General features: G+C 41.2%; 1 protein-coding gene across 2 annotated transcripts in view; it reads left to right on the top strand.

Annotated features, from left to right (window-relative positions):
* MMRN1 (multimerin 1) overlaps positions 1 to 15,178 on the top strand; it is a 104,644-nt gene that overhangs the window by 42,061 nt on the left and 47,405 nt on the right. For both annotated transcript variants that reach the window (XM_012179683.5, XM_012179682.5), the window contains exon 3: positions 12,126 to 12,245. In XM_012179683.5, coding sequence (XP_012035073.2) covers positions 12,126 to 12,245 — 120 coding nt within the window. The remainder of the gene's footprint in view (positions 1 to 12,125; positions 12,246 to 15,178) is intronic.

The raw sequence follows: 15,178 nt of genomic DNA, 5'->3' as shown, positions 1-15,178 counted from the left end.
GTAGCAAGAGTCAGACACGACTTAGGGACTAAACCACCACCATCATAGATCAAAGGTAGAAAAGAGTGAGTGACATACACAAATCCCCTGGGGTAGACCTTGGTCATCCAGGCCTGTGGGAACTTGTCTCGAGGGATTTTGCCCTGCCTGAGGCAGAGGACTCCCTGGACTAAATCATGTACTCTGGTGAGTACGGGGAAGGGAGACCAATCCCTTTTGATGATCTGGAAGGAAGGGTACAAGTCCAGAGCTCGACCTGCAGCTCTAGGATGATTGGTGAAAACCTCAGGGGCACTTGAAGAGATTCCTCCCTTCATATAGGGAGAAAACTACTGGAAACTCCACAGGAAGAGTCAAGGTCATCACTAGGCTCCGACTCAGGCAAGACAGGCATTTTCTGAAGGTTTTCCCTCTGAATCAGAATTTTACATCTCTTTTGCAAATCCTTGAAGTGAAGTGAAGTAAATGAAAGTCGCTCAGTCATGTCCGACTCTTTGCAACCCCATGGACTGTACCTGCCAGGGTCCTCTGTCCATGGGATTCTCCATGCAAGAATACTGGCGTGGGTTGCCATTTCCTTCTTCTATAAATACCCAGTTTGGTTTTGCTGCTGAAAAATGTATTTAATAACTTGGAAAAACCAGTTGAAGTGAAATATGTGACCCCATTACTTGTACGTGCCTATTCTTAATCTGAGGAAAGTGGATAACCACAGTGCAAGGCAGAGCTGATGGTAGAACAACCAGGAGTCCTCCATCACTGGAGGAAAAATAAGCCCTTTAGTGAAACTGAGCCCTGCAGTTGGCTGATAAGATTTCCTCCATAGTAGTGCTCAAAATAGTTTGCTTGTTTGCTAGCAAAAATACCAAGAGCCTAGAAAGGCCTATCCTCACATTCATGGGGTGGGTCTGGTGTCAATAGGCAGAAACTCAAGGTCTGGGTGATTCAACGTTGGCTGCACCCTCGAGTTCACAGGAGATGAAGGAAGGCACCAATCTGGGGCTCAAAGCATACATTTTCCTTCATAGGAAGTACCTGAGCACAGTAGAGCCTTGCCCTCCTCACCATCTCTTAACAGTAATGCTGGTTCTGAGGGGTTAGCCCACCCCTCCAAGAGTGAAGGTTTAGAAAGAGAGAGAGCACCTGGGTGGGCATGCAACCTCTACATCAAAGCTTGGTCAATATCCTAATTTTAAACTCAAGAGCTGAGAATGGATTGTAAATGGATTGCAAATGGATTGTTACTCCCCTCAAAAAGAAGGAAATGAAACAGCCTCAATAGGCATGAGAGAGAAAGTAAGAAGAACCTTAGGATTTAGAAACCAGTCCCTAGTCTGGTTTGGTTTCTGGAAAGAAACAAGCCAACATAGCAGTGACTTGGCTATAAGAAGTCCCCGAGACACCACTGAAGAGAATGACAGTCTCAAAGGTGACCAGCTCGGATGTGAGGACTCATTCAGGGATCACTGGAAAGCTTTCCATTAGAGATGGTTGTCAGAAGTATAGTGTACACAGGTGTTACCCAGTTGCCAAGGAAATCCATCCATGCATTCCCAAGACTGCCGCCAGCTTGGTCAGCGGATCCTTAGTAGTTTTCTCCAACTTGCTGGATGTGGGCTTGCCTATGGCAGAGGATCTTAGGAAAGCCCAGGCTCTGTCTCACTCACCACCTTGAAAGCTTACCTGATGAGGAGGGTAGAAGAGGTGACCATATCACCTTGAAGAAAGTGAAGTGAGGAGGCTGCCTGAGATTCAAAGCTGAATTTGACAGAGGATACAGGTTGAGACAGTGAAGGCCAGGGAAGCCTGAGATGCTGCAGTGCATGGGGTTGCAAAGAGTTGGACACAACTGAACAACTAAACAGGCTGAAATAATCAAGCGCTCACTTCTGTCAGAGCATGTTGGGTTTTAATCTTCCCAGTAGAAAACCAAAGCATTTTACCTCCCCAGCGAGACCACAGACATCTGGGCAATTTCCAGGTAGAAAGCATTCACCTCAAAGCCGCCTCCACATTACAGTCCGTGGCACTGAGCACCACCACCAATGTTTGTTCCTACTGGCAGAGTTTCCTTTCTTAAATGCATATGTTGTTGTCTGTCACCAAAGTATGTCCGACGTTTTGCAACTCCCAAGACCGTAGCCCTCCAGACTCCTCAGTCCATGGGATTTTTCAGGCAAGAATACTGTAGTGCGTAGTCATTTCCTTCTCCAAGGCATCTTCCTGACCCAGGGACGGAATCTGTGTCTACTGCATTGGCAGGCTGATTCTTTACTGCTCAGCCACCAGGGAAGCCCTGCATACATACACACACACACCCTTAAAACCAGTTTAATGCCTGCTAGCTTGGCTCATACAAAAGAAGGTTAAAATTGTCAGTGAGGAAAAACCAAAATGTATTCAACTGTATAAAGGCTTCTTCCCTTTCAACAAACAGGGATAAAGCAAATTTCTTCCCATTTTTCCTCTTTTACAAAAGAAGTCTAATTGTAAATGAGTGTTATAATTCAAAGACCTTTCTCTGGCATTTTCCTCCGACTCCAGCTGATAGAACTATGCTGTGTAACAAAAGAAAGCCATTTTCTTTTTTGTTGTTGTTTTTCATAACTTCATTTTACTATATATACAGTAGGAAGTTTTATATAGAAATTGCAAGAACATGTTACCGTTTAAAGAATAAAAGCACATAATTGAAAGAGCCATGTTATAAGAAAGGACAGGTACAAACTTACTGATAGAGTTCTGTAACCAAATGATTCTTAGATATTTCCATTAGAAAGTGTCTCCATCTTTGAGATAATTCAACCTTCTCCAGCCACTCTTAAATGTATTTAATACTACTTAACTGCTATTTTCTGGAGAAGGCAATGGCACCCCTCTCCAGTACTCTTGCCTGGAAAATCCCATGGATGGAGGAGCCTGGTAGGCTACAGTCCATGGGGTCACTAAGAGTTGGACACGACTGAGTAACTTCACTTTCACTTTTCACTTTCATGCATTGGAGAAGGAAATGGCAACCCACTCCAGTGTTCTTGTCTGGAGAATCCCAGGGACAGGGGAGCCTGGTGGGCTGCCATCTATGGGGTCGCACAGAGTCGGACACGACTGAAGCGACTTAGCAGCAGCAGCAACTGCTATTTTCAATGAGCTTACCAAGCATCCTCTTAAAGTTTTATGTGTTCTGGAAGGTGTTTTTTTGCTTTGTTTTATACCTGGCTAAATGTAGGCCAAATTGACTACCATATTTATTTAAACTGCAAGTAATTATATAAAATTCTTTTTTCCTGTTACTGCTTTAACTATCTCAACCTTCCTTAAATTACTATTTGTCTAATAACATTGCCCCACCTGTTTTAATCTCTTTCATTAACTCACTCTGAAGTTACATGGGTGTCTTATATCATGCTGACCAACTTGGAAATAGATGATTTTTCTTCTAGCTCCCATTTTACTAATTTTACTTCATGTATTTCCCATTTATTTTTCCTATGCTTGCTCCTTAGGCTGATTGTATGATCACATACTTCTTTTTTTTTCCCCCATTAAATTTGCAAGTAAATGGTTGAGATACCCCATTTTGGAAGTCTCCCCTCTATACCTCAGGAAAACTAGAGGGAAATGATACCAAGGATGTGTCTTAGGTGGAAAATTCCTCTAATCCAGGCAAAGACTTTGTTCTTCTGAAGTGGGCAGTTTTCCTGATTTACACTCCCTCATTTCTTCTTTACACTCTCACATAAGAGAGTAATCAGGGCTGGTTCCATTAAGAACACACATCTATACCTCCAGGCAATCATATAGGCATGAGTGAAAGACCAACCCCTGCAGAAAGCAAAATTTCTAGTCAGAGAGTGACATCTTCTCCTGAATCAGAAGACCCTCATTAATATCAGGTGTAGGGACTTTGGGGGTCCAGTGAGTAAGAAACTACCTTCCAATGCGGAGGATGCAGGTTTGATCCCTGGTCAGGGAAGACTCCACATGCCTTCTGGCAACTAAGGCCATTTGCCGGAATTACTGAGCCTGCACTATAGAGCCTGCGAGCTGCAAGGGAGACAGGACACAGCCAAAATTAAAATAGATAAATAAAAATTTTTTTTAATATATCAAGTTTAATACTTTGCTGCAGTCATTCCAAAAGCCAATGGCTATTAACCAAGCCTAACAAAATAGACACAGACAAGCATGGACAAAGAAATCCAAAAGACTGGGACTCAGTCCTTTGAGTACCTCAGCAGCTATAACCTTTTATTCCCACCCTAACTTGTGGAAGTGTTTGTCCCCCAGTCCTGTCCGACTCTGTGGACTGTAACTCACTAGGCTCCTCTGTCCATGGGATTCTCCAGGCCAGAATACTGGAGTGGGTTACCATTCTCTTTTCCAGGGGATCTTCCCGACCCATGGATCGAACCCAGGTCTCCTGAATGGCAGGCAGATTCTTTACTGTCTGAGCCACCAGAGAAACCACACCATCCTCCCTTAGGGTGGGAATCTAACAATCCTGAGAAGGTTTCAGCACAGTTTCAGCACAGGCACCTCTTAACGAGGTTTCTCACTGGGAAGACATCTGATCCTGGAGCAGTTTCATCTCTCAAAAGTGAACGCAGCACCAAGGAGCCTGGAGAGCAGCAGCAGGATACAGGAACGTGACTGCTGACCCCTAGACAAGCTTGGTCTGGGTGGCCACTTAGGGTCAGTGGCAAGGGTCCACCTGCTGCCAGGGGCCATAGTGCCCCTGGTGCCTTTGACAGACAGTCACAAGATTTCTGTCCCTTAGGGTCACCAAAATCTTTACCTAGCAAGGCCTCTCTGCCCACTGTGTACAGAAGCCAATACCAAGGTACCAGCTTTTGAGAAGATAAAAGTGTATTGCAAGGTTGACTGGCCATCTCTTGCGTCCAGGGCTCAGGGATTAGGGGAATTTGGGGCTTCCCTGGTGGCTCAGAGGTTAAAGCGTCTGCCTGGAATGAGGGAGCCTGGGATTCGATCCCTGGGCTGGGAAGATCCCCTGCAGAAGGAAATAGCAACCCACTCCAGTACTCTTGCCTGGAGAATCCCATAGAGAGAGGAGCCTGGTAGGCTACAGTCCATGGGGTCACAAAGAGTCGGACACGACTGAGCGACTTGACTTTCACTTTCACTTTTTCAGAGGAATTTTAAACTTGGAACCTGATTGGCTTAGTCCATGTAAGCTCTCCCTGCTGCTGGAAGCCAGATTTTCCCAACTGAAGAACTTCTCATTTCATGAAAGCCTCAAGTAGCAACATTTCTATCCTCTTGAGTTCCACAAACCAAAGATTCATGATCCTACGGTTATTCTGGAGATAAGGGTTCCTGTCTTGCACATGCCCAGTGCTGTCTCTGTGAAATAACTCAAGGTTTTATTAACCAAAGTCTACTCAAGGAAGCAAGACCCCTTTAAGCTGGTGCTATTTCCATTTGATTAATCAATGATATATTTAATATGAAACTAGGTTAAGCCAGTCAACATTTTACCTGCTGTTTAAAATTTAATAAGCTTAAAGAGTCGGACATGGCTGAGCGACTGAACTGAACTGAACTGAATCTTATTTTTGCTATTGTAACTATAATTGATCTTAGCCATATGTCTAAACTTCTTATTAATTATAAAAATGTTTATATTAATCTTCACTAAATTGCTAAACTCATTTATTATAATCACTTACACTGACTAATTTTCAGAAACTGAAGTGGGTGTCTCTGGTCTTAGACACAGGAGGAAGTTAAAAAACGCTGGTTTCTACCTGTATTCTCTTAAGGTCCCTCACCTTCAGAGAGATCCAAGCGAGAGAACATCTCCTTCAAGCGTGGTCTGTGGGCCAGCAATACCATCAGAGCCGCTCAGAAATGAGGGGTTATTGACTCCATCCCAGTCACCCAATCAGAATCTCTGAGGGCGGGCTCAGGCCCAAGATCCTCGGGGTATTTGCATATTAACGCGAGAAGCATGGGTCCGAGATTTAGAACAGGTGCTACTCATAGACTGGTATTCAGGTGGTGAGAGTCAGCTTCACCCGGAACTTGGTAGAAATAAAGATAATCACCAGCTCCAGACCTGAGTTAGAAACTACAGGAGTCAGACCCTCTAGAAGATTCTAATATGCACAGAATTTTGAGAACCTCTGGTTTAAAAAGTGAAGGCAAGCATGACTAAAGTTTCAGCTCAGTTCAGTTGCTCAGTCATGTCCGACTCTTTGCAACCCCATGGACTGCAGCCCGCCAGGCCTCCCTGTTCGTCACCAGCTCGCAGAGTTTACTCAAACTCAAGTCCATTGAATCAGTGATGCCGTCCAACCATCTCATCCTCTATTGTCCCCTTCTCCTCCCGCCTTCAATCTTTCCCAAAATCAAGGTCTTTTCAAATAAGTCAGTTCTTTGCGTCTGATGGCCAAAGTATTGGAGTTTCAGCTTCAATATCAGTCCTTCCAATGAATATTCAGGACTGATTTCCTTTAGGATGGACTGGTTGGATCTCCTTGCAGTCCAAGGGACTCTCAAGAGTCTTCTCCAATACCACAGTTCAAAAGCATCAGTTCTTCTGTGCTCAGCTTTCTTTATAGTCCAACTGTCACATCCACACATGACCACTGGAAAAACCATAGCCTTGACTAGATGGACCTTTGTTGGCAAAGTAGTGTCTCTGCTTTTTAATATCCTGTTTAGGTTGGTCATAACTTTTCTTCCAAGGAGTTCAGTTCAGTTCAGTTCAGTCGCTCAGTCGTGTCCGACTCTTTGCGACCCCATGAATCGCAGCCCGCCAGGCCTCCCTGTCCATCACCATCTCCCCGAGTTCACTCAGACTCACGTCCATGGAGTCAGTGATGCCATCCAGCCATCTCATCTTCTGTCGTCCCCTTCTCCCCCTGCCCCCAATCCCTCCCAGCATCAGAGTCTTTTCCAATAAGTCAACCCTTCGCATGAGGTGGCCAAAGTACTGGAGTTTCAGCTTTAGCATCATTCCTTCCAAAGAAATCCTAGGGCTGATCTCTTTCAGAATGGACTGGTTGATCTCCTTGCAATCCAAGGGACTCTCAAGAGTCTTGTCCAACACCAGAGACTTTTAATTTCATGACTAAGGGTATTCACCCAAAAAAAGAAAAAAGATGAGCCAATATTTCCCAAATTGTATTATGTAGGATACATAAAAGTTTTTTTAAGTAAAAGCATTCATGGTCAAATATATTTAAGTAAAACATAGTTTAAACTATTAATTATTTTTCTTTTTCACAGAAATATGTTTAAATGTGCATTGTGAGTCTCTGAGATAGTTGATGGCAAGTTTCAAACCTATTTGAGAACACTTGAGATTTAAGCTATAATGGTCCATCCAGATATTACAAAATACAACTCATTTTCTGGACAAAGGACTAAAAACGTGAATTTGTATTTTGGGTAATATCGCTTACTGTCGCCTCGAAAAAAAGACTGGATTGTAGCTCTGGTTTGTTCACATGTACTACCCCATATGTCTCAACAACTCTCCAAGACATTGGAGAATAATCTTTCTCCAAGACATAGGACACAGTAGTTGGGAAATAATAAAGCATCAGTTCAGTTCAGTTCATTTCAGTTGCTCAGTCATGTCCGACTCTTTGTGACACCATGAACTGCAGCACACCAGGCTCCCCTGTCCATCACCAACACCCAGAGTTCACTCAAACTCATGCCCATCACGTCAGTGATGCCATCCAGCCATCTCATCCTCTGTCGTCCCCTTCTCCTCCTTCCCCCAATCCCTCCCAGCATCAGAGTCTTTCCCAATGAGTCAACTCTTCATATGAGGTGGCCAGAGTACTGGAGTTTCAGCTTCAGCATCATTCCTTCCAGTGAACACTCAGGACTGATCTCCTTCAGAGTGGACTGGTTGGATCTCCTTGCAGTCCAAGGGACTCTCAAGAGTCTTCTCAAACACCACAACTCAAAAGCATCAATTCTTTGGTACTCAGCTTTCTTCACATTCCAACTCTCACATCCATACATGACCACTGGAAAACCATAGCCTTGACTAGATGGACCTTTGTTGGCAAAGTAATGTCTCTGCTTTTGAATATGCTATCTAGGTTGGTCATAACTTTCCTTCCAAGGAATAAGTATCTTTTAATTTCATGGCTGCAGTCACTATCTGCAGTGATTTTGGAGCCCCCAAAATAAAGTCTGACACTGTTTCCACTGTTTCTCCATCTATTTCCCATGAAGTGATGGGACCAGATGCCATGATCTTAGTTTTCTGAATGTTGAGCATATTAAAAAGCAGAGACATTACTTTGTCAACAAAGGTCCATCTAGTCAAGGCTATGGTTTTTCGAGTGGTCATGTATGCATGTGAGAGTTGGACTACAAAGAAAGCTGAGCACTGAAGAATTGGTGTTGGAGAAGACTCTTGAGAGTCCCTTGGACTGCAAGGAGATCCAACCAGTCCATCCTAAAGATCAGTCCTGGATATTCATTGGAAGGACTGATGTTGAGGCTGAAACTCCAATACTTTGGCCACCTCATGCGAAGAGCTGACTCATTTGAAAAGGCCCTGATGCTGGGAAAGATTGAGGGCATGAGAAGAAGGGGACCACAGAGGATGAGATGGTTGGATGGCATCACCAACTCAACGGACATGGGTTTGGGTGGACTCTGGCAGTTGGTGATGGACAGGAAGGCCTGGCGTGCTGCAGTTCATGGGGTTGCAAAGAGTCAGAACTGAGTGACTGAACTGAACTGAGGCAAAACTTTGATTAGCTAGTTGCTTTTTACAGATGGGTAGATTGTTACATTTTGGGAAATGCTACTGAAGATCTGATTAAGTTTTCTCTAGAACGTTTCCAATCCATTTATGATAGAAGTACCATTTTTTGATTCATACGGGTGAACAGATTAACTATTTGGAGTGTTGATATAATAGAACAGAAAGTCAAAATACTAGTACAACCAAAGCCATATTTAATTTCTCTGGTAGAATAGGCTTATGAAAATACTAGCTTATTTTTGGAGTGTTATATCTAGTGACATTAAAAATCCACTTGTATTATATGGAGTTAAATGGACCATTTGCATTTAGCTGCTCAGCATTTTAATGAAAGAAAGAAGGGATTCATGGTGCTTGAATTTCTCCTTGATATGGAATACTTCAAAAAAAAAAAAAGAGCCACGATGCTATTGTCCCATCTTTGCTTACAGTCCAGCACCAGAAAATCACATTGAGACAACTCATTGTTTCTTCCGGTGGCAGAGAAAATTTTAACAGTATTGATTTGTTTCTTACTTACTTGTTTTCAAACTTTTCTCATAAGCAGGGCCATCTCAGTTACCCTGGAGGGAAGCCAGCAGAGTTTTTGCCTTAGCATCCATTTCTATCTTTGAGAACTCCATTATTAATAGGTTTTATTTATTTTCCCTTCTGGTTAAGATTTTACTTGAAAATAAAAGACTTCTTGACTTGATGTGTTAGTCCCTCAATTTACGGAAACAGCAAAGACACAGATCTTATGAGCAAGGCGTAGACCAAGATTTCAGACCTATTATAGGGGAAAAATGGGAAGAACAAAATGTTCAGCATTAAGCCAGTTTTTTCACTCTTCTCTTATAGACTCAACCAAATTCTGTAGCTTTTCCAAGATCAGTGGTTCCTCAGTGGAGGGAACACCAGTTTAAGAATTTGGTCTAGTGGCCAGTTGCCCAGAGTGCCCATCCGTGAGAAGCTCTGAACATCACTGGAAATATTGGGAGGGGGAGAAAACTGTGATTTGGGGGGTGATTTTAGGGGAGAGAACTTCATGGGGTTGAATGAGATACTTTAATAAGTAGCACAGCATCAGGGAGTGACTCCTTAGGGAGACTCTCGAACAACACCAGCTAGTCCTGGCTGAGGGCTGCTTTGCTGAGCAGGGTGGGCACGTATGGGGCAGAGTTAAGTGGATCAGAGCATCCTAGAAGGTTGATCTCTAGGGATCCTGGACCCACTCTTCTCCCTGAACAAAGTACTCAACCTTCCCTCCACATAAATATTGAATAAAAATTTAAAAATCAATTCTGTTGATTTATCCAACTTATTAGCCTGCCTGTGGCAATCCTACAAATAAGTTCAATCTGTTCTGTATTAGTCGCTCAGTCTTGTCTGACTCTCTGCCACCCTATGGATTATAGCTCACCAGGCTCCTCTGTCCATGGGATTCTCCAGGCAAGAATACTGGAGTGGGTTGTCATGCCCTCCTTCAGGGGATCTTCCTGACCCAGGAATCAAACCCAGATCTCTCACATTGCAGGCAGATTCTTTACCATCTAAGCCACCAGGGAAGCCCTAAGTTCATCCCAGGATAATCAAAGTTCAGCTCAGAGAGACTTATCAAATGCCAGCACCTGCAATATTCCTTCTAAACAAAGTTCCCTCTCTTTAAACGCTCGATTCAAATATTTATGGATAACTACTTTGTTCAGTATAACTGCTTCTCTTTGACAACAGCTAAAATTGGTCTTGATATAAACCAAACTGTGTTCTTGCACCTATTCCACTGGCTTCTCATCAAATTAGTGTGAGAATGAAATTTATTAGTGTAAGAGTAAACTTCATGACAATCCTTTCAAGGGATTCTTTAGTCATTTTTTCCCTTCTTTTCCTATTTTCAGAACATTTTGTTACAACCAAGAACTCAGGTACTGTAATCAAGTCAGGGCTCTCATGGAAGCAGAGAGTTAAGTCAAATCACATAGCCATCTGCATATAATAAATATAATCATTAGAAGTCTAAAAGACACTATTTCATGAATGTTATTTTAGTTTGAACCAGTTTAGGAGCCTAAACATTAAAGACTTCAGCCAGAGAAGTCCATTCACATATTTCATAATATGTCTCATTTTATGAACAAAAGATTAACAACATGAATGTAAGAAGCAGGTGTGAGCACTCTAGCTAGGTCAAAACCTTAACACCATCTAGACAAGTCTCTAATTTCTGGATACAGTACCTGGCATTCGTGAATTTTGTTTCAATATGCTTTCCATAGTGATAGCTTAGAAAGTCACATAGCCATATCCTACCCAGTCTTCCATTCCTAGAGGCAGAAGTATTTGCTGATGATTGAAAGGTCATGCAAAACAGATGGGAGGGCAGCTGGATTTTCCAGCTATGCTTCAGTGGCAAATAGATGGGGAAACAGTGGCCGACAATTTTTGGGGCTCCAAAATCACTGCAGATGGTGATTGCAGCCATGAAATTAAAAGAGTGAGTCCGGGTAAACTCCAGGAGTTGGTGATGGACAGGGAAGCCTGGTGTGCTGCAGTTCATGAGGTCACAGAGAGTCAGACACGACTGAGAGACTGAGCTGAAACAGAAACACATTAATATATCTTGGTATGTATTTTAAAGACTTTCATTTAAGTTCTATAGTACTTAGTTATCATAATATAAATATTAAACATATTTTTAGCTTAAAACTCCATAGATCATTTTCATCTAATGTTAATATTTTTGGCTTATTTGAACCTGGGAAAGATTATGAATGTTTTTCCTAAATTGTATTATTTCATAACAAATAGATGGGGAAACAGTGGAAATAGTGGCTGACTTTATTTTGGGGGGCTCCAGAATCACTGCAGATGGTGATTGAAATGAAATTAAAAGATGCGCTTGCTGCTTGCAAGGAAAGTTATGACCAACCTAGACAGCTGTATTTTCATTCACAATCGTATCGCTTGTAGCTAATAACAATTTTTCTTCTCTTTTGAACCTTACAACATTCATTTGCTTACATTTGTCTTACTGCATATTGTTCAATGGATCTATGTCTGAGTCACTATCTCAGTCCAGTATTGATAATTTGCATAAGGGCAATCTTGGATTTTGACTTAGCTTAAAGGTGAACAGTATAGATTCTGGTTTTATCTCTGATTTATTCTTAATTTACTTTGATCTTACAATGTTTATTATCCATAAATACAGTCATGCAATAATAGGCATGTTTTCTCTCATTTCTAGATATTTTAAAGTTAGATATCAAATTTTCAATGTATCTAATACACACTAGTGGCAGTAGACATAGGTCTAAGAAAATAATCTTGATGAAAAGAATGCTCTCTGACAATAATATTTTCCTAATATAAATGATCTCTTCCTTAGGAACTGGTGTGCTTATGTACATACCAGATTATCTCCAACAGTGATACTGGACAACCAAGTCACTTATGTTCCAAGTGGCAGAGGGCCCTGTGGCTGGACCAGTGGACCCTGTCCTCAAAGGTATGTAGTGTTTCTTGAAAATACCCACTGCTTATACCATAATCATGTCTGGCCTGGAATATGCAAAGAAAGTTAATCATACCAAGTACATGTATGTACAGTAGGGTCAGGGTAGAGCACATCACATTGAACTAAATGTGTGATCTTTAGCTAAAATGCACAAACTAGTTATCCTTGCATCCAGTTCTATCACTTCATGACAAATAGATGGGGAAATAGTGGAAACAGTGGCTGACTTTAATTTTGGGGTCTCCAAAATCACTGCAGATGGTGATTGCAGCCATGAAATTAAAAGACGCTTACTCCTTGGAAGGAAAGGTATGACCAACCTAGAAAGCATATTAAAAAGCAGAGACATTACTTTGTCAACAAAGGTCCGTCTAGTCAAGGCTATGTTTTTTCCAGTAGTCATGTATGATGTGAGAGTTGGACTATAAAGAAAGCTGAGCGTCAAAGAATTGATGCTTTTGAACTGTGGTGTTGGAGAAGACTCTTGAGAGTCCCTTGGACTGCAAGGAGATCAAACCAGTCCATCCTAAAGGAGATCAGTCCTGGGTGTTCTTTGGAAGGACTGATGTTGAAGCTGAAACTCCAATACTTTGGCCACCTGATGCGAAGAGCTGACTAATTTGAAAAGACCCTGATACTGGGAAAGATTGAAGGCAGGAGAAGGGGACGACAGAGGATGAGATGGTTGGATGGCATCACCGACTCAGTGGACATGGGTTTGGGTGAACTCCAGGAGTTGGTGATGGACAAGGAGGCCTGGCGTGCTGTGGTTCGTGGGGTCACAAAGAGTCGGACATGACTGAGCAACTGAACTGAACTGAACTGAACTGCCCCTTATGGGTGTTTTTAGCATATGTGAGATAAATGGAGTAATATGCTTAGCCCAGTGCCTGGTACTTTGTGGGTTTTTAATAAATGTTAACTCTTATGTTTATTTCTATTTTTATTATTACTATTACTTATATTCTATGACTAGACCACAATCCTTTAATTCCATGAAATTCATATGGTTCTAAAGGTTTATTGATAATTTCCCTTTCAGACTAGGCTAAAGAAGCCCATAACTTGGCAAGCCACTAATTGCAATTATGCTTGGTAAAGCAGCTAAGTGGGTTCTTTCTTCTTGTGTCTATTTTAATGACTTATGTTACTTAGAGTTGTTTTTTTAATTATGTAATTTTCCTAAAATGTGAGGCTGAGTGATAAATTCTCTGAATTCATGCAGTCACAGTAGCTCAGCTGGGGGTGTTTCAGGAAAGCCTGCAATAAAAACTAAAATTGTTATTCAGGCCATGATGGCTAACGTTATGCAAATTGTCATACAAATAACTCGGGCAATGAATTAGTCTTGAACAGTGTGCAGTAAGGATACATAAAATCAGGGTGTTTCTTAGTCCCTAAGAGCATAGCTAAGGTCCAAGGTCCAAGGTCCAAAGAGCTAAGCACATCTTAGGGATTTGGGAGACCTGAGCTCCAGTTCTTCTGGCATTTCCTCCCTTTATGACAATTTCCTAGTCAACGTGCAATACAAAGAAAGGACTGTTAATTCTTTAGTAGTGAAAATATCACTACAGTAACCCCAATCACACTGCCCTTCTGAGTTTCAGGTGAGCTTTTTTTTTCTCTTTGAACAAACTAGAAATATGCATCTTTGTTCCCATTTTTTAATCTTTCTTTACATTTGAGTGAATCTCTCCTTTTACTTTCTATTTCAGTGCAAATGCAACATTTGTCAGTTTTTCTTTGTCTGAGCCACATGCACCAGGGATACAGTTTGTCAAAGCAGGAACAGTTGAGTCCAACAGTAATGCAACTAACTGCTTGAGTTTACCCTGATAAACTCTAGCGTCTTCTCCCAAACTGCCTTACTCCCTGTTTAGCATTAGCTGCTGGACTAGAGATGCTGTTTCACTGGACAGAGTTATTTGCTGATTACTATTTACAGAAATAAATACAGATAAATGATTAGCCTACTTTCAGAGATGGAAGATGTCTTATAGCTCATTTTAAAACTGAGAAATAATTTCACACATAATTAATCACCCAAGTTATCATAGAAACTAAGACCCAGCCTGTTATAATACATTTCCCCACATAATCAGGGTTTATCCATGATAGTGGCTACTGTTGTCTCCACATAATCATATGTGACAAATTAAGATAATAATAGGTTCCTCATCACCAAGCCAGGGTAGTAATACTGTCCTCATAGAACTAATATGGGGATTAAACAAGATAATACAAACCAATTTCACAGACCCATTTAATAAGAAGTATTACCTAAATATTAAAGTCATAGGGATAAGAATCATGTGACCAAGTTGTATTTATGATTTATACTTACATTTAAAGCTTGCAATTTAGTGCCATTCACTATTTATTAATATATTGATTATTAACTTGAAATGCTAGAGTGTCTTCATTTCCCTTTCATGGTTTCTTCTCAGAAACACTTTCTCATGTTAGATCCTTTTTTCTCTCTCTCTCTCCCCCTCTTCCCCTTCCTCCCTTCTTCCCTCTCTCTCTCCCTCTAAGAGAGATACTATATAAGAGAAATAATAGGTAGTTTAATTTAAAAACTTGAGAGATAAGAAAGTACAGGTTAAAATCATAGTGGCTATCATATTTTTAATCAGATCACCGATATCTAACTTGTTTCAAGTTGTTTAATATTGATCTGGAGGAAAATGGATTCTTTTAACCCTAATGATATAAGAAATAGTAAGAACTAAAACTAATTATTCCCATAAGCTATTTAAACATTAGAATTAAAATAGATTTTAACATTGGTTTAGTGAAAAGCATTATCAAGGGAAAAATTGTAGTATCTTTAGAAAACATAATGATAGGTATAAATTTTAAATACCAAAGAGTATAAACCTTAATTTTTTTATAATGTATTTAAAGAACTCTAAGTTTGACAG

The sequence above is a fragment of the Ovis aries genome, chromosome 6 (genome assembly GCF_016772045.2).
Source record: "Ovis aries strain OAR_USU_Benz2616 breed Rambouillet chromosome 6, ARS-UI_Ramb_v3.0, whole genome shotgun sequence".
Classification (NCBI taxonomy): Eukaryota; Metazoa; Chordata; class Mammalia; order Artiodactyla; family Bovidae; genus Ovis; species Ovis aries.
Note: the sequence above shows the minus strand (reverse complement) of the source record. Positions and strands in the feature narration are given on the sequence as shown.